This window comes from Megascapheus bottae, chromosome 5 (assembly GCF_031878675.1).
Source record: "Megascapheus bottae isolate mThoBot1 chromosome 5, mThoBot2.hap1, whole genome shotgun sequence".
NCBI lineage: Eukaryota > Metazoa > Chordata > Mammalia > Rodentia > Geomyidae > Megascapheus > Megascapheus bottae.
Genome location: NC_143513.1, coordinates 9,735,733 through 9,757,968, shown reverse-complemented (window position 1 = coordinate 9,757,968; position 22,236 = coordinate 9,735,733). Strand labels below are relative to the sequence as shown.

The 22,236-nt window shown below is 43.0% G+C and overlaps 1 protein-coding gene across 1 annotated transcript in view; it reads left to right on the top strand.

Annotated features, from left to right (window-relative positions):
* The window catches only part of Bmper (BMP binding endothelial regulator), a 216,467-nt gene that overhangs the window by 125,821 nt on the left and 68,410 nt on the right, over positions 1 to 22,236 (top strand). Inside the window, exons 8-11 of the mRNA XM_090332652.1 lie at positions 534 to 643; positions 3,182 to 3,322; positions 5,188 to 5,292; positions 8,018 to 8,063. Coding sequence (XP_090188778.1) covers positions 534 to 643; positions 3,182 to 3,322; positions 5,188 to 5,292; positions 8,018 to 8,063 — 402 coding nt within the window. The remainder of the gene's footprint in view (positions 1 to 533; positions 644 to 3,181; positions 3,323 to 5,187; positions 5,293 to 8,017; positions 8,064 to 22,236) is intronic.

The window sequence follows — 22,236 nt, the reverse complement described above, 5'->3', positions numbered from 1 at the left end:
TTCTTTCCTTCCTTCCTTTTTCTTTCCTTCTTCCTTCTCCCCCTCCTTCTTTTTGCTAATTTTAACTGTTGAGTTACCTTGACTCTTTCTACCTTCACTTACCCAACCATTAATACCTACTTTGGGGGATACTTTTACATAAACATGACATCCTCTAAGAAGTCTTACATTACTTTTTCACACTTCCAGGTTGGCTTCTTTCTAGAACTTACCATATTGCTGAACTAAAATAATCTGTTATGAGATGTCTTCTCAGTGGACTGTGAGCCTCTGGTGGGGGGCAGCTTTGTTCTTAGGTCCCTTGGTTGGCTATGTTGGACAGGAATAAAAGTAAAAGACTGATGATGAAACTTGCTCTTCTACAATGTTGTGGCTGGGAATCTTCTGGCCATAGCTGATCAGGGCTCTGATTGTATGCACTAGATTCATCTGGTCTTCTGATGATGTTGAATAACTATGGTACAGTTGTTGAGAATACAATGGGACATCCCTGGACTGTGCCTTGCTTACCTGGTGGTGTTGTCTCCCTGTAGGTCAGAGGAAAGTGTTTGACCTTCCTTCAGGGAGCTGCCTGTTCCGAAGTGATGTTTATGACAATGGATCTTCGTTCGTCTATGATAACTGTACCACGTGCACATGCAGGGTAAGATGCTGTGGGTGGGAGTGGGGAGGATACCGCTATTGCTATGATGGTGTTTTATTTGGGGGGGATATTCATGATACCATTTGACAAGTAACATCATATTCAAGGTCACCCAGGGGACACACATTATGAGTCCCTGCCATCTTCTGGGACCACCAAGTTAGGGATGGTGGTGAGGTCCATCGTCAGCGGGAATGTGTGCAGATATTCTAATGTCAGACAAGGACTCTAGGTGGTGTGCTCTGGGACTAATTATATAAGATGAACTCTGTACCACACCTGGTGGTGGAAATAGCTTTAATTGCATTTATAAGGAGAAAAAGTTGTGGATTTATTACTCATCACAAAGATAAATCCGGCTGTTGGAGAAGAGAATGTTTCTGTGCTGTTTATTGTGACTACAAGTGAACTACTGCTTACTTTTCTCAGAAAGGCAGCTGAAAGTCTCATTCTTCATGGGGGATGAATTTAGCTGCTGCTAAAGTTGAAAGGGGCGTATACCACACACACTTTGACCGTACTTATGTAGTGAATTGTATTTAAAACCTGAAAAAGGGGCATTCATCACAGAGAGCTATGGGAATCCCTCATTAGCAAGTTAACCCAGACATCTGTGTGACACGAATATCAAATAATTTATCTTGGTGGTGATGGGGGTGGTTGTTTCTCATAGCTCAGGAGAGGGAGGGAAACTATGGATAGTGTCTGTATGTGTCAGTATGAGTTCAGGAGTTGTTGATTCCTTGAGGATGCTTTGTTGAGGAGTACACTGTCCTTCAGAGTATTGTCAGGTACTGAGTACTCCCTAGCTCTGCTTCCCAGCCCTAAGAATGCCTTCCTGAGGGGCTTGAATCTGTCCAGAACACACACCAACTCCCTCTGTGGGATGTGGCCTCCATGCCTGTCTCCTCCACATCACTCACTTCACAGGTTACTGCTTCTGGGTGTGCATGGGTGATGCCAAGGCCTCTGCTGATAAATACTGTACTCCAGCCCTCCTGATCCCAGAGCATCAGGAGCCTGGTGAGTGGGCACCAGTCACTTGTGGACCACGAAGGGGCTCAAGGCCTCTGCGAGAGATGACTGAGCCAGGCATCCTCAAATTCTGGAAGATCTGTAATTAGTCCTTTTCTTGCAAGTTGAGTGGATTTATCACAGCACACAGTCACAGACTTGAGGAGAATGGGGGCTCTAAGAATCAGACAGCAATCATTGGGGACAGTCTGTGTTATTTCCTGTCTGTTTAATGCTATCTCTCTTGAGAATCTCTAGTCAGTACCCTTCAGGGTTTCCAGGGCAGGTTCAGGAAGCCATCTCCTAGTTCTCTGAGCACAGTAGTTGGTCTTGGATCTCCCTGAGTTCAGATTTGATGGTCTCTCTCTGTCTATAGTACCCTGGCCTTCATTGATTTTATTAGCCAACTTTGCTTCACCTACAGCCACCCATTTTGGAGGCCTCCTTCTCCAGGAATCTGCAATCCTTTTCTCTACTGCCTCTGCACTTATACTCACTAGTCTGATCAATTGCATTGTATTTGTGTACAAGGTTACCTCTCTCACCCCTTGAGGGCAGAAGTTCCTCATCCATCTCCATATTCTCATTATCTGACCCAATGCTAGGCACATAATCCTACAGATGAATATTAGTATATATGGATCTCGTGTGTGTGTGTGTGTGTGTGTGTGTGTGTGTGTGTGTGTGTACACATATGCCTGGGAGATCTACAGGAAGTGTGCATTATTTGAGAAATGGTGAGTGTTCTTTCGTAATCAAAGCTATAAATCAAAGCATGTAGCTTGACAAAAGATTGTGTGTTCTTTTATCCTTCTGATTACGAGTTTGGTTTCTAGTCATTTTTATGTGTTTTGCACTTTACACATAAACAAGATGCATGTGAAATCGAGAGATTATAGGTAGAATATCACCTATTTGGAAGTAAAGCTGCTCTCCTTGAGTTGTGGATATAAACCTGTCATGCTAGAGGTTCAGCAGCCTGGTTAAGGTCAAGGCTTCTGAGGGAGGATGTAGACCTCAGGTCCAATTTTAGCATCACTCATTCACTTCCTTTGTGAGCATGAGAAATTTCAACTTGGGGTGGATAGCCTTTAGTCTCTACTCTTTGCTCAGCGTTGTCTGCCTTTATGTTTGTTCAACTCTGAAGAGACCCAAGAAGGGCATGTTAATGTAGACTGGCTAAGGAAAAGTAAAGGAAGAGGGGAATGGGCGGGTCTAGAGTGAGCTGAGCTTTCTTGCCATTAACTGGCCAGAGTGAGATGACTGACAGCATAAGGCACAGTTACTTACAAAACCCTTAGAAGGCTGGCAAGCGGTTCATGCTACCCACAATTGCTGCTCATAGTCTAGCGTATGTATTCACCAACAAGTACACTTTGAAGCATATGTGAGGTTTATGGTAGCATATTAAAATGTGACAGGACAGAAGAAGTTTTAGAGCAGTCTGCTGTGGGTTGGGCAGGCAAGGCCAGCATACTGCTTTGTAAATATCGCCTTTCATTTGTAATGTGCTTGGGCCCCCAGGACTCCACTGTGGTATGTAAAAAGAAGTGTGTCCACCCTGGCAGCTGTGCCAGAGGCAAGGAGGCCTGCTGTGAAGAGTGCCTCCTACGAGTGCCCCCGGAAGATGTAAAAGTGTGCAAGTTTGGCAACAAGATTTTTCGGGTATGTCATGAGCCAAGCTGATGGGAGACTTGAACTAATGTGATTGTTTAAAAGTTCCTTCCACAGAGCAGATTGAATGACCTTCTAACTTACATGTACATACACCTACACGTGTGGCTGTAACAGATTTGTTTCTGGTACAGTGTCATCTGTATTTCTGCATTTAGAATCTAGGACAAAGTAAGGTAGAGAAGCAACTGTGTGAAAAAATGTGTTTCCTTGGCTTTATGCTCACGTGAAAATTGAAGGCTTGCATTGCGCTATTTCTCTTTCTAAACGTGGCCAGGCAGTGACGAGGCCGCCTGTGCCTAGAAGCACCTCCTTTAGTTGGGGATACTGGCTCTCCTTGTTGAAACATGGCTCATGTCAAGATGCTGGCACTTTTAGAAGCATTTCTAAACCTGCTTTTTGGGAGAATCTTTGCCATCAGGAAGATGTGTGGGTGAGCCCATGTAGCCTGCAGAATACTGAGCAAAAGGGAGGAAATACTGGTAAGGGTCCCCTATGGCCATCTACTACCTTCCCACGTGCTTTATTGGTGTTTCCCAATCCCACATAGGAAGGTGTGCAGTGACCATGTAAACCGCACTTTCCATCTCCCCTCACAGTTTGTTCTCCCTAAGATGGTGACAGCTATTGCATCCCTAGGTGACTTCTCATCACACCTCTGTGGATCCAGACCCTTAGCAGTGAGTGGCACTAGGAATCCCCCAGACTTCCAATTACCTGGGCACAGACAGGCACAGTGGTGAGGTTTGGGTACTCAGGGCATCTGTAAGCAGCTGGGACGCACCATCCCAGCACCATGTCCTGTGCAGGGCTTCGGCTCTCTTTATACAAGCTCACCCTTTGTCTCCCGAACACATTAGCAATCCCTCATGACGATTTTTTTTTTTAAACAAAGCACTTTTATGACACCTTGTAAAAGAATGTTTGCAACTCCAGAAATGCACGCTCAGCACTGGAAGCACTTAGGTTACTTTGAAGACAGATTCAGGCAGGTCATTCTCACCTGAAGAGCATGTGAAGATGCTTCTGGAGAGTAAGGGAAGAGGAAGATGAAGAAGAGGCCACACAGGCCCAAGGAAGGAATTCTTAGTTTGTCTTTAGGTCCCATTTGGTTGTTTATGGGTGCTATTTTCAGCTCACAAGATGATGGCACATATCTCTATTGTGTTTTGTCTCAGCACTGGGCAAATTGCAAATCACAAATCACAAATGAGCCCAAGGAATTCCTCAAGAAAGTCTGAACAAGGTGTGATCTTGGAAATAAGTACCAAAGTGCTACCATTTTTTTGTGGTGAGTGTGGAGGAGAGCCAGCCAGCCAGGACCAGTACTCCGTCACTGTTCTGTCTGGGTTCTGCTCTCATGTCTGTCTGAATGATGGAAGTCAATTTGAATTAGCCCCAGTTCTTTTGCTGACCAATGTGGACCTGGGCATAGCTGAGAATAAGCATGCCACCTCTGGTTATTTCAATTCGCAGTTGGTGCTTTCGATAACCCAGTATTTCAGTGCTATGCAGCATAGGGAAGTGAGACTTTTGTTACAGCATCACATTATTGTGTCATACATACTGTTTTTGATAGGTAGAGGAACCTGTGCATTAAGAAAGAAATGCAGCAAACAAAAAGGGCGTGATTAGACACAGCGCAATTCTCTTTTTATCCTGGGGGAAGAAAACAAATGCACTCATCCTGAAATCCTCCCCAACCTTGATGTCAAGTTGATAGAACTTAGATTGACACTTCTGATTGGTTGAGTGTATGGATGGCATTGACATACTCTGCTTGCAGAGGAACCACAGCCAATTGGCTCAGCTCTGCAGCAATGACTGACTGCAGATTCCTGTGCTGTGTCCTGCAGGATGGAGAGATGTGGTCCTCGGTGAACTGTACCATCTGCGCTTGCGTGAAAGGCAGGACGGAATGCCGCAAGAAACAGTGTGTCCCCATCAGCAGCTGCCCGCAGGTACACCCGGGATCAGGGTGGACTTCCTTCTTGTCTGGTGTCCTGTGTGAGGTGTGTCACATGATCTTCCAGAATCAGAGCCCTGAATTTCCCCAGTTCTGATTTGCCACATGTCCTGGGTGCAGGTTGCTCCTTTTTCATTCTTGCGATCCTCACCCAGAGTCCATCCTTCTGTGAGAATACCTTTTGGCACCTACCTCTTCTTGACATCTCTCAATTTGTCTTGAACTTGAGGCCTCACACTTGATCCACAATTGCTATAGCACTTGAGTCATGCCCCATCCTATTTTGTTTTTAACAATTTTGGCTTGAGCCCAGCCTGAACTGTGATTGTCCCACTTCTGTTTTCTAGGAGCTGGCTTTGTGGGCATGGGCTATTCCTAGATTATTGGGTGAGATAGGTTCCCATGCACGTTTATTCCCAGCTGTTCTCAAATCTTGACCCTCCCAGTCTCAGCTTCTCTAGCAGATGGGGTTACAGGCATGAGACACTGCTCTGGGCTTCCAATTTCTTTTCAAATTGTCCCCAACTCCATTGTCTAGATCTACTCTCATTTATTTATAGTCAAAGTAATATGTGCTTTTTTATTAATAAATTCATCCAAGAGGCTTTTCGTGTCTGGTCCCATTTGCTTTGCTGGAGTTTTCTCTCTAACCCTGGCTCCACTGATGGAAATAGCATCCTTATAGAAAGATCTCTTTGAAATGCCCTTCGCCCTACATATTGAATAAAGCCACTATTATCTGCTAAAGCACTAGTCTCACTGAATTCATCTCAGCAACTCAAAACCTTTCAAGGTTTGTGCATTTTGGGAACACGTCAAACCCATTTAATGCTTTCCAGTGAATGGGGGAAAATACAGATCCATAGATTTAGGACATGCTCTCTTTCTCCAGTATAGAGAGCCTTTAATTTTATTCACATCTGTTATTATTATAAACAAAAAGTTGCTGTGTATTTTTTTCCCGAGCGCCAAACGAGGCACTGAAAACAACAGCTGTTGCCATTGCACAATTGAATACAAGGGTGAGAGGAAAAGAAAAAGAACCCTAATTAGTCTTGCTTTAAAAAGCCTCAGACATAAAACTGAAAACCTTCCCATATTAAAAAAAAAAAAAGAGGAGAGATACAATAAGTCGACTTGAACATGGCCTGCTTATACATATTCATTAGGAAAAATGGGATCGCATTATTTATGCCAGTCCTCTGGGAGTCCGGGCTGCTAATGAACTCTCTGAGCACATGGTAGCAATAACGGGCTCCCCGATTCCACAAGACAAAAACAGGACACGGTGCCAAGCTGGTGGCTTAAGTAACTCTCAGGCCTTCACAGGCCTCAGCAGGCTGCTGTGGCCTTTTCCGTTTCACTCTGTCCTTTGCAGCAGGGTCTGTGGTTTTCCTGGTCCTTTTGCTGCAGGAGTCAAGTGTTTTCCTGAGCCACAGTCTCCTTGGTGTGTGTCTGGGCAAAGCGCATCCTCCTCCCAGGGCTTTCTCCTCAGCCTCACCTCCTCCTCCATCCACCCCCAAGTCTTGTTGATGCTTGTTAGCACCCTGGCTCAGCTCCTGCCTCGGGGACCACCTTCCCGGTTCTAGGCAGCTTTCCAACCTTCCTCCAGCTCACTTCACACTTTTCTGTCTCAGAAGCCAGCATGGGGGTCTTCCAGAGACTTCCACTCTGCTGTGGAAATCCTCTCAAAAGATGAATTCTCTGTGCTACATGGTCTGGGAAGAGAGCGAGGGAGTGGAAGAGGGAGAGGGGAAGAGAGAAGGGAAGAGAGCAGGAAGAGAGAGAGAGAGGGGAGAGAGGGAGACAGATGGGGAGGGGGGCAACATAACAGGGTGAAATGAAAGAAAAAGAATTTGGGAGAGAAAAAGAAAGGGTTATTGAGAAAGAGAAGAAAGGAGAAAGGACAGTGATGGAGGCAAGGAAAGAAGGAAGGGAGGAAGGAAGGAAGGAAGGAAGGAAGGAAGGAAGGAAGGAAGGAAGGAAGGAAAGAGGAAAAAGTGTGACTCCAGGTAGGTCATGGAAAACCCCTGTGCATGTCACGACTCCCTCCCAACTTCATTATTGTTGATGGTATAACACAGATAGGTGACATCCGCATTCTAGAAGAAGATATTGGACTGAATGTGATCTACCAAACACTATAGGTATGTGTAGGTTGGAGGCATTCAGAGCTAGGATACAGGTTCTGGCTTAGTTTCTCTGAGCAAAGACAGAATGAAAAGCCCACTGGGCATGGCTTCCTGGACTGAGTTTGCAGATGGTGTGTTATTCTGTGTAGGCTCGCACTTAAATCTCTACAGAGGTCAATTTGAATATCAGGGAAAGGGTCCCTGACTGTCCCCATCTTTTTAATTTTGTGCTGGCCCTCGGGCTTATACTCAGGGCCTGGGCGCTGTCCCTAAGCATCTTTTGCTCTAAGGCTCTTACTCTACCACTTAAGCCCCAGTACCACTCCCCCCATCTTTCTTCTGTGTGAGAAAAATCATACTAGCAAGTCATTTGGGATTGTGTTTGTCAGGGAATAAAAACAGGAAAGAGTTCTAAATGACTTTACCTAGCTTTGGATTCTGATATTTCATATGTTTTATTTTCAATATCACCACCGGGGCCCCAAGTTCCAGTACAACTTGATTTCATTGTCATGTCTGGACAATTCGATTGAAAAAAAAAATTGTCCTTAGCAGACTAACCTTTTGTTTTGTTTTTCTCCCAATTAGGGTAAAATTCTCAATCGGAAAGGCTGCTGTCCCATTTGCACCGAAAGTAAGTTCATTCTTTTGGAAATGTGCTATTTGTATTAGTTTGGCATTTTATGCACAGATGAGAAAAACATGGTTGTAAGTTTTCAGCACGTAATGGTCATCTCGCCTCCCTGGGGACATGGTACATCAGCAGCTAGCCTCTAACTGTAGAGATACAGGGGCAGCTTTCCGAGCAAATTCGTCCTTAGGAGAAAGCCAGAAGACTAATGGCGTGACGAGGTTTTCAAGAAGACCAGATAATGTAATGCACATTTGAAACAGCTAATAGCACTGGTAATCATAGTGGCTGAGATGATAGGAGCCAGTAAAAACAAACATCTCTAATCTGTGGGGAGGGGTCCCCTTCTGCTTATGAAACAAACAGCTGTTCCCACCCCCATCCCTCATTCTCCCTCCTTATCCCACTGGAGGCACAACTAGAGAGAAAGCAAGAGGTTGTTGGGCTGATGGTGGGATTGCCTCTTACTATGTGTCATGGAGTTCTCCAACTCTTGAGTTTTTTTAAATATATATTTTATTGTATAGAAGGGTTACAGTTATATTTGCCAGACAGAAGATGCATTACTTCTCACACATTGAGTTTTGAGAGACCTGTGAGTTCTGAGAATTCTTAAAGTTCTCAATGTGGCCTCATCTGAAAGCCACCGGAGACTGTGCTAGCAATAGGAGATGGAATGGAGAGCAACAGGTTTCATTTAGGCACTGCGTGTGGACCAAGGCCTGTATCCATTAACTTCAGTCCTCAAATTCATGTAACCTTGAGATAATTTGCTGAAGTAGGGTACCAAGAGAAGGGTTTTAGCAATGCATAGCCAGATTAGTTCCGATATATGGTAAACGGGACTGGCCAGGCCAAGAAATCTATTACAGAGGATTTTATAAGCCAGTCTGACTTTGAGAAGCAGATTTGCATAGCAATCGAAACCACATGGGAACCTGTTTGCTCTCCCATTTTCTGAAATCAGAGTTTCTATTGCTCAAAGTAATCTTATTTTATTTTTCCTTTGATTGGTCAGTACTTTCAAACAATTGTGTATAGGATCATTATATGTATGATAGAAAAAATATATAAAATGATTATTAATATCTGTTGCTGTTAGCTATTACATGACTAGTATGTCATTATTTATTGTCAGTAGGTAGATACACAATGGGTTTCAACATGTCAGTGTGTAAGTATGATGCATCTTGTGCAGCAAGAGAGCTAGGGAACAATTAGACACTAACAGAGAGTGCCGGTTGAATGCACACACAAAAATAAATTATAGATTTAATAAAAGAGCCTTGCTTTGAAGATCATGCAATATATAAAGTAACTGAAAGGACGTCTGGCTCAGTAGGGCTCAAGAATTAACACAGGAAGAAGAAGCCGCTGTGATTAACACACAGGATGATTTCCAAGCAAGCACGTGTTCAAACTATTACCTTTAATCATCCTCCTAGAGGCCCTCTGAGGAAACTCTGTGGACGGCTGCTCCAGGGGTGCCTTCAAGTTCATCCCTTTCCAGATAAACAGCCTAAGAGTCTACACTGGAAGTTTTCTTCTGTATCTCCATTAGTGGATACAGAAGTGCCCCAAAAGTTGATCGTATTTCTCCATGAAATGCCTCCGAGTGGGAGCAGAGAGAGACCTCACAGGAGGCCCGATTATCTATCTGCTCCGGTACCCTTCAGATTGGAGAACCACAGACAAGCTGCATCTGCCAATCATGTTGCCAGGCCGGAGACCAGCTTATCAGCTTTGCACAAACACATGGCCGACCTTACCCCGAACAGCCCTCACAGGGACTTATCTGAGTTTATGTTTTAAGAATCACAAAGGAAATTTGTGAGACGAGACATGAGAGTAAAGCCGAGTTTCTTTTTCCATTTATCATTATGAAATGTCCGCTCCAGATTTTCAAAGACAGGTGATGCATCAGAAAGGAAGGAAAACAAAAAAAAGAAAAATGAAGGAAAGAGGGAAGGTAAAGGAAAGAAAATGAAAGCAAGGAAAGATAGAAGGCAAGACATGATAAAAGAGAGCAGGTTCACCAGAAGTTGTATGAAATACTGGGTTGTGTGTGCCATGGGTTTGAGTGCATACCTTCTGTCATTTGGGAGACAGCAGGCAGAGAAGAAAGCCACCCAGCTGGAGGGGCACAGAGAGGCCACCACTGCACCTGTGTGCAGCAGGTCCAAGCTGGAAGCGCCCCCGCACGAGACTGTGTCTAAATCTAAATGATATCATCAGATGGCTGCTTGTCAACTTCCCCTCATGTTCTTTCCATGGGTCAGCTCCCGCCCTCTCCAACAGGTCCTCCATCCTTGCTGTTAAACCCATTCTCCTTGGTAAGGCTCATTTGTTCAGGCTCGGTGGAGAGATGGGATGGCTTCCAAGGTTTGAAGCAGTGCCCAGCTCTTCATGCCGCATCCAGGTAGACCCATCCTGGTCCTCTCGTTATGGCTACAGACCTCCTACTTGGAAATTCCTTTGTCATTATATCTAGGATCTGGCATACACCTCTGCTCATTCTTTCCTCCTTTGTCAAGTACCAACGCTCTTCTGATGCATGAGGCTTCCAGAATACAAAAAAGCACAGCCAAGGCTGCAGGTTAGGGCTGGGGCATTCTCAAATAAGGAAGATGATCTGTATTTTCATTGAAACTTAGATTCACACATGTGTCCTTTTTTCCATCAATTTGGGGTTTTCAATCTCTGCCCGGTTGACAATTTGCCAGGTGATTCCTTGTGGAGTTGTCCTGGGCAAGGTATTTAACCGCCTATCTGGGCTCTTCCTACTAAATGCCAGGAGCAACCTGTCCCCCAAGATTGTGACAATCAAATAATGTCCCTAGACTTTGCCAAACCAAGGGCAACCTTTCTGAAGAATGCAGAGATGAATAGACATGGGGACAAGTGGTTGTGATTTGTGCCCCAGACTTTCTTTGCCTGTGTATGTCTGTTGGTTCATCTCAGCAGCAGAGTAATGTGAGCTTGCCCTTTGTGAGTGTGGGACGCCAAAGACCAGAAGCCTCAGGTTTCACTGGATGTGTTTTTATATTTTAATTCTCTAGCCTGACAAATAGTTATGCAGATGTCGCTGGCATGGTTAGAAGTAGGTGCCTTTGCTTCCATTGCTAGGCAGCTCGAACCAAGTATGCAGTGCATCTTTGGATGCCTGGAGTTTAGAGTCATTACCTCTGACTTCCGTGTTTGTGGTCCCTCCTGACGTATCATGAATTATCCGGCATGCATATGTGAATGCTCCTTCAGACCTTTGCTGGAATGAAGGAAGGTCACCTATAATACATAGATGAAATAGATGACAGATTCCATATACTTGGATTCTCTGAGGTTGTTATGAGTGCTGGATTATTTCTTGCATTCTCTTTTTCTAACACCATCCATTTTCTTCCCCTTGGTGTTGTCTTGGTCTTGGTAGTGGTTGGGGATTCTTCCAGTGCAAAGAAGAAACAAAATGAATGTGTAGAACAGTTCTGTGCAGGAAGTGATGGGAACACAGAACTACTGTTTCCTGGATGGCTTGGCAGGATTGGTCTGAAGGGACAATAATGATTTTATCAAAACTGATCGTTAGCAGGGCTGAGATGTAGCTCAGTGGCAATGCTTGCCTAGCAAGTGCAAAGTCCTGGGTTCAATCCCCAGTCCCAAAACAGAAAAGACAAAACTGGTCAAGAAAGCCCTCTTCAAATCAACCCTAGGAAAACTATGCAATGACTTGCTTTCTTTTAATAGCTTGGGACATAGTTGAATTTGGAACATAGGGTTGAATTTGGTTTGAATGATGTATTAAACTATATAAATATTATATTACTTAATATTATTTAAATTTGTATTAATATTTATATCCTTATATTATTTAATATTATATTCCTATGCTATATTTTATATTATTTCTTACTCTATATTGTCTTATATTATTTGCATATTTTTATAAATACTTTATTACTATTTTTAAAAAATAATTGTTTTATTTCAATGTATAGAGGGTTAACAGTTATATTTGCTAGATAAAAGGTGCATTACTTCTTACACACTGATATCCCTTCTTACGTTTTTGGCCCCATTTCCTTTCCCCCACCCTCTCCCCTCATTTTTCCCCTCCTATTTCAAATAAACAAGTAAACATCTATATAATATAGATATTGTAACAATATGAGATTAACCAAAGGGCAAATAAGAGAAGAGAGAGAAACATAATATATAAAGAACAACAGTCACTTATTGTCATTTTCACAATGTTGATTCTTCCAATCCAGGAGCATGGGAGTTTTTTCCATTTCCTTAGTTCTGCTTTAATTTCCTTTTTTAGGGTTTTAAAGTTTTCATCACAAAGGTCCTTTACATTCTTAGTTAAGCTAATTCCTAGGTACTTTATTTTCTTTGAGGCTATTGTGAAAGGAGTTTCTTTCCTGATTATTGCTTCATTCCTCTCACTGTTGGCATAAAGGAAGGCAGTTGATTTTTGAGGCTTAATTTTATACCCTGCTATCCTTCCATAGTTTTGAATCAGCTCAAAGAGCTTGGGAGTAGAGTCTATAGGATTCTTTAAATACAGAATCATGTCATCTGCAAAGAGGGAAAGTTTTACTTCCTCTTCACCTATTTGGATCCCCTTTATGCTTGCTTCTTGCCTTATTGCTCTGGCTAGGAATTCTAATACTATGTTAAAGATGAGTGGAGAGAGTGGGCATCCTTGTCTCGTTCCTGATTTTAGAGGGAATGGCTTTAGTTTTTCGCCATTAAGTATAATACCATCAACATCCCAATGTCATTCTTTAAAGAAATAGAAGAGGCAATCCAAAATTTCATATGGAATAATAAAAGACCCCGTATAGCAAAAACACTTCTTAGCAGAAAGAACAGCGCAGGAGGAATTTCAATTCCAAACTTTAGACTCCATTACAGGGCTATAATTCTCAAAACAGCTTGGTACTGGCACAAGAACAGGCCTGAAGACCAATGGAATAGAACTGAGGATCCAGATACTAAACCATAGACCTATGGCCACCTAATCTTTGACAAGGGAGCCAAAAAAATAGACTGGAAGAAAGACAGCCTCTTCAACAAGTTGTGCTGGAAGAACTGGTTAAGCACATGCAGAAAACTAAAGTTGGATCCTTCTTTGTCACCCTGCGCTAGAATTAACTCCAAATGGATCAAACACCTGGAGGTAAAAGCTGACACTGGAAACTTTACAAGAAGGACTAGGAGATACACTAGGCCTCCTTGGCACAGGTCGTAACTTTCTTAATAAGGACGAAGAATCAGCAAATAAGAGAAAGGCTGGATAAGTGGGACTGCATTAAACTGCAGAGCTTTTGTATGGCAAAGGACATAGCTAGTAAATTAATTAGGAAGCCTACAGAGTGGGAGAAGATCTTCACCAACCAAACAATGGACAAAGGCCTCATATCTAAAATATATCAACAGCTCCAAAAATTGAATCACTCCAAAACTAATCCCCAAAGTAACAACCATCCCATTAAAAAATGGGCCAAAGACTTAAAGAGAGTCTTCTCTGAAGAAGAAACAAAAATGGTCTATAGACACATGAAGAAATGCTCGACATCTCTGGTCATAAAAGAAATACAAATCAAAACAACTCTGAGATTCTACCTCATTACAGTTAGAATGGCCATGATCAAGAAATCCAACAACAGATTCTGGCAGGGATGTGGCCAGGAGGGAACACTACTACATTGCTGGTAGGAGTGCAAACTCGTTCAGCCACTATGGAAAGCAGTATGGCAGTTCCTCACAAGACTAAACATAGAGTTCCCCTATGACCCAGCAATTCCACTACTAGGCATTTACCCAATTGTCCAGAAACAAGGGCATACTAAATCCACTAGCACAAGGATGTTCATTGCAGCACTATTTACCATAGTGAAGATATGGAAACAACCCAGATGCCCTTCAGTTGATGATTGGATCAATAAGATGTGGTATTTATACACAATGGAATTCTATGGCACCATCAAAAAGAACGACATCGCACCATTTGTAAGAAAATGGGATGACTTGTTTTGGTTTTGTTCATGGGTCTTGAACTCTGGGCCTGGGCACTGTCTCTGAACTCTTCAGCTCAAGGCTACTACCCTACCCCTGGAGCCACAGCACCACTTCTGTTTTTTTTTTTTTTTGCCAGTCCTGGGCTTGAGCTCAGGGCCTAAGCGCTGTCCTTGGACTCTTTCTCAAGGCTAGAGCTCCACCACTTGAGCCTCAGCACCACTTCCGGCTTTTTTCTACGTATGTGGTTCCGAGGAATCGAACCCGGGTCTCCATGCATGCTAGGCAAGCACTTTAACCACTAGGCCAAACTCCCGGCCCGGCCACTTCTGTTTTTTATTGGTGAATTGGAGATAAGAGTCTCATGGACTTTAGTGCCCAGGCTAGCTTTGAACAGACTCCTTGGCTCTCAGCCTCCTGAGTAGGCATGCTACCACATCTGGCCTATTAATACTTATTAAAATATTCAAAGTGTGCTAACAAAACTTAAAGCACTTGTGCAGTGCCATTTTATGACAAGCTCTCAGAAGCAAGTCTTGCCTGGCCTTGGCTGAGCGTCATGCAACCATGAATTAGTGCCATGTTTTGATGCATCATTTATTTTGTGTGAAATGCCATCCTGCAGTGACCTGAATCAGATAAACTAATTTGCTGGAAAAATGTCTATTTTCAGATTTGACAATTATACTTAATGTTTGAGTTTTCGGTTAGAAATGGGGTGTGGATGTGGAAGAAAGAGAGAGGGACTGCCTAAGTGTTTACATGAAAGAACTGAATTTCTCCACCATCTAAACACCAGTGACCTCCAAAAGCAGGCTGCCCGGGGTTGTAGCCACCAAACCCGAGCCATCAACAGCTCCACCTAAAATGTCAGTTCACGATTCTTTATCACTGAGCTGTTTAGGGTATAGTAAGCACAGACGTGCACTTATTTGAAAGAATATTCCTTGTATGTCCCCTAAGTGATAGGACATGTTAAATTTCAGCAACGCGTGGTGTAGGTTGGCTGACAGCTGTCAAGTGACTTTATAAACCTTCAGGGTTTAATTTCTAGCTACGTGTCTGCACAGTTCTTAGAGTGTCCCCTCCCTCACCCACCACAGACAGATAGCCCAGAGGTGCGATTCGCCTGTGCTTACGTCCCCCAGACTTAAGCCTATAGGTAAATGGTAGCTGAGGAAATCAGTTTATTTTCTGTTTTCTGTGCTGTTCAGCTCTAAGTGATATGGCTACTTTAAAATTTCTGACTGTAAATCTATGCAGAGTTGAAGGAGAATGAAGGCATTTGACAGTAATTGGTACATCCTCTGTCACTGGCCACCTCTTGCTAGCTTGGCACTCCCTGTAGAACTGCCCCTGGGAGGAAGAGCAGCGGGTTGTTGGTGAGTGTGCCACCGGCACGTGTTCCGTGAGTAGACACACCACCTCCACCTCCATCCTCAGCATGGAAAAGAAATACAGTGCTAGCTGCACAGTGGCAGTACATAATTCTTTCCCATCTGCTCTAAGTCCAAACACGGTCACCGGCTGTCCCATTGGGTTTCATTGGATTCTCATAGCCATCCTGGTGGCCATGTAATGTCATCAGCTCCATTTACAGCCGAGAAAACTGAGGCTTCGATGTTGAGGTCACCTTCAATTTAGGGAGCCTAAATTCCTACTGCAGCTTCCCCCAGAGCCTGGCCAGCTACTTCCCTTGCTTCCTTTGTCATTTCTGAGGTAAGAGAAAGGGAGAGAGGTTACCAAGGGTCTGTAGAGCTGTAGATTGGAAAGGAGTTTTTCATTTAATATCTTTTCTTTTTTTGCCCCGGGAGAAATAGACAGCCAAATCTCTAGGCTTTATCTACATGATAGTGTGTCTGCTTGTCTGCTCTGAAGTAAAATAGTGATGGTTTGTGTGCTCTGAGTTCTCTCTAAATGTGGGAGGGTTTTTCTATGTCTGCTCATTTTTTCTAGCCTTTTATTATTTTCCCCTTTCTTAACAACTTGAGTTGGGTATTTTTTCAGGAACAAGTAAAAATCTCCCTATTTTTCCCCCCTGGTCCTGAGGCTTGATTTCAGGGCCTAAATGCTGATCTTGAATTTATTTTGCTCAAGTCTAATACTTTACTCCACAGCTCTACCTCTGTTTTTTTTTTTTTTAAACTGGAGATGAGTCTCATGAATTTTCCTATCCAGGCTGACTTTGAATTGTGGTCCTGAAATTTCAGCCTCCTGAGTAGCTAGAATTACAAGCCTGAGTCACCAGTGCTCAGCTGGCCCTAGTAGTTTTAAACTTGAAAGACCACTGTGTCCAGTGCCTATCAGGAGCGAGAAAGAGCAAGATCATCTAGGGTCAAGGAATTAAACAAGCATGTACTCTCACTCTGAGCCACCCCTCCCCACTTCCTGGGGGCAGGCTCACAGTTCTAATTGGAAGAGCTGAGATTAGTACCCAGTCACACATTTTCCTGCTGAATGAATATTTATGAATGGTAACTGACTTAATGGTGATGACCACAATAGACGTAGAAAAACACACTAATTCAGGTGATTTCTACAGTCCCACTTTTGGGGGACTTATTTCCCAAGTGATTATAAATGAAATCAATTCTGCCAAGACAAGTCTCTCAATACCTGAAAATGGGGGATTCTGAAAGGAAATTTTCGTTTCAGTACATGAAACTCTGTGTAAGGATTAAGATATTCAAATAACATATATTCAAGGGACTAGCACATACCTACAAATTAAAGCAATTAGTTAATTGCTCTATTAACTGGTACACACTAACAACTACATTAAAAAAAAAAGCCTAATCTCACAACGAGCCTTTATAGGCTTTTTGGGAACATTTTAAAGTAGAGGAAGTATTATTGAATCATTGTGTTAAAATTTAACCAGGTTACCTGAGTGGAGGAGTGGGGTGTGGAGAGACAGGAGAGATGGATTGGAAGGGATGACACTGACTAAGATGACATACTCAGAACCGGGCAAGGTGAAAAGTGATTCTTCTTTGTACTGTTTCTTAAAGAAAATAATAAAAAGGGACTTTTGATGGCCCAAATAAGTCACTTTCTTGCCTGGTTTTGAACCAAGTATATATATTAATATAAATATGAATATATATATTTGACATCTCCCACATTTTAGTCAAGCCTCCATCTTAAATCTCAAGAAAGATGTATCGAGGTGTGATTGAAGTGACAGATGACCAAAATTTTCCGATGGTGTACACCTGAAATACATCTAAATGATCCAACCAGTGAATAATGAAGACCTCAAACTAGGCAACTAAAATACACTTTGTGGAAATCCCTGGAGCCAATAACACATGACAATTGGCCACAGGAAGACAAGTTACTCTTTTATACCTCCGAGGAGCAAAATAAGATCAATGCAAGTTGCTACCCATGCAATTTGTATAGTAGTGGGGTTTATGGACTGTCAGACTTTGAGATAGATGCTGTTTACACATCTGCTCACACAATGATACTGTGAAGTGCAGTGTGTTCACCCCATTTAACCATGTGTGCTATAAGGTCACAGAAGGTAAAAATGTGAGGTCAGGTAATTCTCTAATCCTTGCCACTCCGAAGGCCAAACTTTTAAATAATATTTGATGACTTCTCTTAACTCTGTTGTTTTTACTCATTTTGGAGTTTTGCCTTCAAATATATGATACTTGCCAAACTTTCTTCTTCTATTTTTTTTAATGATTAGGGATTTCTCACCTTTATAAAATGTACCCATGTTTTTGGGGCCACTTTAGCAAGCTTAATTTCTTGGAGTACAAGTTCCCCCCTTCACTGTCAATGTGGCGTTCTGGCAGTGTAGTTTATTAGCTGCCCTGTGTATTTCTCTTTGCTGTGAAGTTGATGATTATGCCCCATTCTTACTCATATCACAGTCCATTTCTAAGTAGGTACCCCTTGAACCACACTCAACCATGTTATTTCCATTCAACCATTGTTCCCATCCTCTGCTCTGCCATTCCATCTTCCTTTAGCACAGTATCTCTAGTTTCCCTTTGCTTTTTGCATTTTCATTCTGTATAAGCCAGGGCTCTGCCTCCTCTACACCTCCCTCTGATTCTTTTCTCATCCTGGTTTCAGAGTTTTCCCAACTTTGAGGTTCTTAACTTACTTTTAGACGAGATGTGAATGTGGGGGTCTTCACTCTGAGTCATTTGGGGAAGCACAGTCTTCTTGGAAAGTATTGCATTTGAATTTTATTCACAGTCACAACCTTTGATTCACCAAATTGTCTGAGTTGGGAGTTGGCTCGAGGGGTTCTGGCTCTTTCCAGTGCCTATTGACTGAATTCTGGCATTAGGTTCTCCCAGCTGCACAGGTTGTGAGCCTTAATGTTATTTCTCATATTTCTGGCATTCCTCTCCCCTGTTGCTAATCAGTCATCAAGTCTGGTTGATTGTCTCTTTGGGTTGTTTTTCTAATAAATAATTTCCTTCCCATTCCCACAGCAGCCAGGCCTCCCCCCCACTCCCCCCCAACATTGCCTGCAGCAACTCCCTATCTTCTTCAACGGTTCATCCACATCCCTATTAGAAACCACACCTTCAGTTTCCCCAAGTTTGTGCTATATCTGAGGGGTGGGTGGTCATGAGTAATATTTCAGAACAAGGCCCTGTGATTAAAGAGGGGAATTTGGAATGAATTACATGTACACGTTTCTGTGCTACTCAATCCTCAGGGCTCTTTCCACAGCAACAGGCATAATGACAGTGGGCATGGTAGTGGAGGGTGAGGGGTTCTGGGGTGCCCCCCAAAGTAAGTTGCTACAGCCTTGAAGGAGGTTTCACTAATCTTTGACAGTGCAATTGGCAGGATTGATGTTTCGTGGGAACCATGTTCAAAAGTGTGGGTTCACCTTGCAAGCTAGCAATAAATCTCAGGGAGATTTATTTAGACAACATGAGTATCTCCCTTCTCTTGAAAAATATGCCCCACTCAAGACAGACTGATCTTTCTCTCTTTTTATCCAGGTCTGTGATTGACTGGTATTTTTCTTTTGGCCTAGTAGATTATCTTCTTCCTGGCCTTCTATCTACACTTTTTATATCTTTCATGTTAATTCAACACATGCAGTGTGTTTGGTATTTATGTATTTGGTTGTTTTTATGTCACTGGGATTGAACTCAGGGTCATATGCTTGCTAGACATGCCCAAATCCTTTTGATTTTAGCTTGTTTTTTTTTCAGATAGGGTTTTTTTTAAATTATTGTTGGGATAATGTATAGAAGGGTTACAGTTACGTTCGTCAGGGAGTAGGTACATTACTTCTCACACATTGATAGCCCCTCCTCTCATCCCCTCCCAATCATCTTGTCAGAGAGGGTTTTGTCCTAACTTGGAGCTGATATCAGGCCTTGATCCTTGTACCTCCACCTTCTGAATTACTAGGCTTACAGTCATGCCTTGCCCATCCAATCTACATTTTTAGAGTCCATATTTATATTCATCTTTATTTTAGTCAGCAGTAATTGCCTATTTACTAGATTTGCATAAATCTATAGTAACAAAACTAATAATCATCTTTGTTCAGCCTTGGGACAGGAATTATGTACCAAGAGTCGGTTATATTCTTGGTACATTTGCCATGACCCAGTAAAGTAGTTGTCCTTAGTTTTAGCTAAGCAGACTAAAGTTCCCATGGGAGTTTGAACATGATTTTATAGTCACTAAGTAGCAAGACCAGGGTCCAAACACAAGAGTCTCCTCATAGCTATATATGGGTGCCACAAGGCATGCTTGACCAACTCCTGTTTATCAATTAGGGCACTAACACATTCAGTACAGTGCAGTACAAAATATGAGATATTTTGCCAAGTGTCTTAGTGTCCTGTGGATGCTGCCATCACAAACCTGCTGGCTTAAAATAATGCATGTTAATTACCTTACCCATTTTGGAAACTGGAAGTCAGGAATGGGACTCACTGAACTGAAATCATGGCAGGGATGTTCAGGGGAAGAGCCTTTTTCTTGCCTTGTCAAGATTTTAGAGGCTGCTCATCACAATTCTTGGCTCCTGGCACCCTCCATGTACAGAACTGGCAATGGCACATAGAGGTCTTCCCATGCAGTTCCCTGTGAGGGGCTCGACCTTGCCTTCCTCTGAGAGGGTTGAGTGTAACCCAGGGTCCCTGTTTGGACTAGCTACAAGCCTCCTAAATTCCGTCCCCAATATAGCCTTCTCAATTGCCAGGAAATTATCCTTTCCACAGTCTCTGGGCATTCAATGTCCACTTTGGGGGAGGGGGGAACAAATACTTCACCTGTCATACTTAATCTAGGGCTTTGGACTTCAATTATTGTCTCATATTATTGCGACTCACTTTCATAACTTTTGATTGAAACAATCCTTTTTAGTGGGTGAAGTTATAAAGACATTGGACTTCTAAACAGGGGGAAAAACTTGCTGCCAAGTGAGCAGCAGAATTATCTTTCTATGGATCTATGTATCTATATATCTATATATCTATCTGTGTATCTATGTACCTACCTCCTTCCCTACCTACCTATTTCTTTCTTTCTTCTTCTTCCTTTTTTTGATGGCTAATTAGAGATAAGAGTCTCACTGACTTTAGTGCCTGGGCTGGCTTTGAACCCTGATCCTCAGATTTCAGCCTCCTGTGTAGCTAGGATTACAGGTGTGAGCCACCATGCCAGGCTCCTATTTCTGCTTATACAGTCTTGAACCAGGTACCTCTAAGTACCAGTACCTGTAAACTTTTCATGGGAGAAGCTCAAGGCCTGATTTAAGAGTTAAGTATATACTCTAACTATCAACTAGGGTAGAAATGGATTTATCCTAAGTGGTGTGTGGCGATGGTGACAGGAAGACTCAATGGCACTGTAAGATAGACTATTTAAACTCCAGAATGTTCCAGATCCTCAGCACCAGGTGGCCAGTTTTGCTTCCAGAATTTGGAAGGAGATGACTCTTCTTGAGGCATCAGACGTGGTACTCTGGGTGACCCAGCACTGGAACTGAGGGGAAGGGCCATCTTGGTGTCTGTGGTAAGAGTTGAGTGGACACAGAACCAGATGAAGGGTGGGGGTGACCTGGGCTCCAGAGGACATACTTGGAGGTGCAGAGCTGGCTTGGGTCTGAACTTTTAGAGTAAATCTTTGAAGTTAGAGTTTCTCCCTATACCCCCCAACCCTCATTACTCTCTGCTCTTTTGTTAGACACCTGTGCATATATGGAGTCATGGAAATATGGAAAAGTAAAATCACATAATAGTAAGCAAAATTCCTGTCTCCCTCATGTCCTTGCCCATCCACAACCTAGTTAAATGGAGTGCTGGGTGCTGGAAGCCCTGGGTGTAGTTTTATAGGCACGCAAGTGCCACCTGGTGGAGTATCTGTTGGACCTCAAGGACCCTGTGGGCTGTCAGCTCTCGGTGACACTTCCTGCAAGGCCAGAGCTCTGCACAGAGGGGCTCAGACCCACAGGGGTCTCATGTGTTTCTTCTGGGGTCTCCCTTGCTACTCAGGAGGAGTCTTAGCACTTCCAGTCTCAGCCTTCCATAACCCAGACTCACCCTCACCTCGATCCTCATCTTCTGATCTTCCCAAGATCTCTGCACAACCCAGTGACATGAAGTCCCAGGGGACCTGCTTTCCTGCAGCTGTATTGAGAAAGGCTTAAAGCCATTCCATAGGCCTCCTGGTGGCTTAGGTTATACATGTTATACAGGGCACTACAATGGAAAGGTACTGATCTGCATGTTGGCAAAGCCTTTCCTCTCCACAGAAGAGAGCCACCATGGTTCAACATTCCCCTTTGAGTTCTCAAAGCCAAATGTGTATGAAGGACTGTGGAAATCTTGTGAAAACTGGAAATGAAATGTCATGTCTAGGATTATCCTAACTATGTTAAATAACAACGCGCTCCCTCTCCAAATTGCAGACAGTGGTTAATTCCTGGTGCTTCTCTTTTGTTTTGTTTTGCTTTTTGCTGCTTTAGGCTTTTCTGATTTTGTTTTGTTTTTGTTTGGAGGAGGAGAAGGGAGAGTGTGCTGTTTCTATTCATTTCTTCTTTATAACATGGACTTGAATAATTTTCCCTTAATTTTCTTTGACGGATGTTTTGAGAGGAACTACAGCTCTCAGAGGAAAGGCATTTCATTAGAATAAATACATCCATGGTCAAATA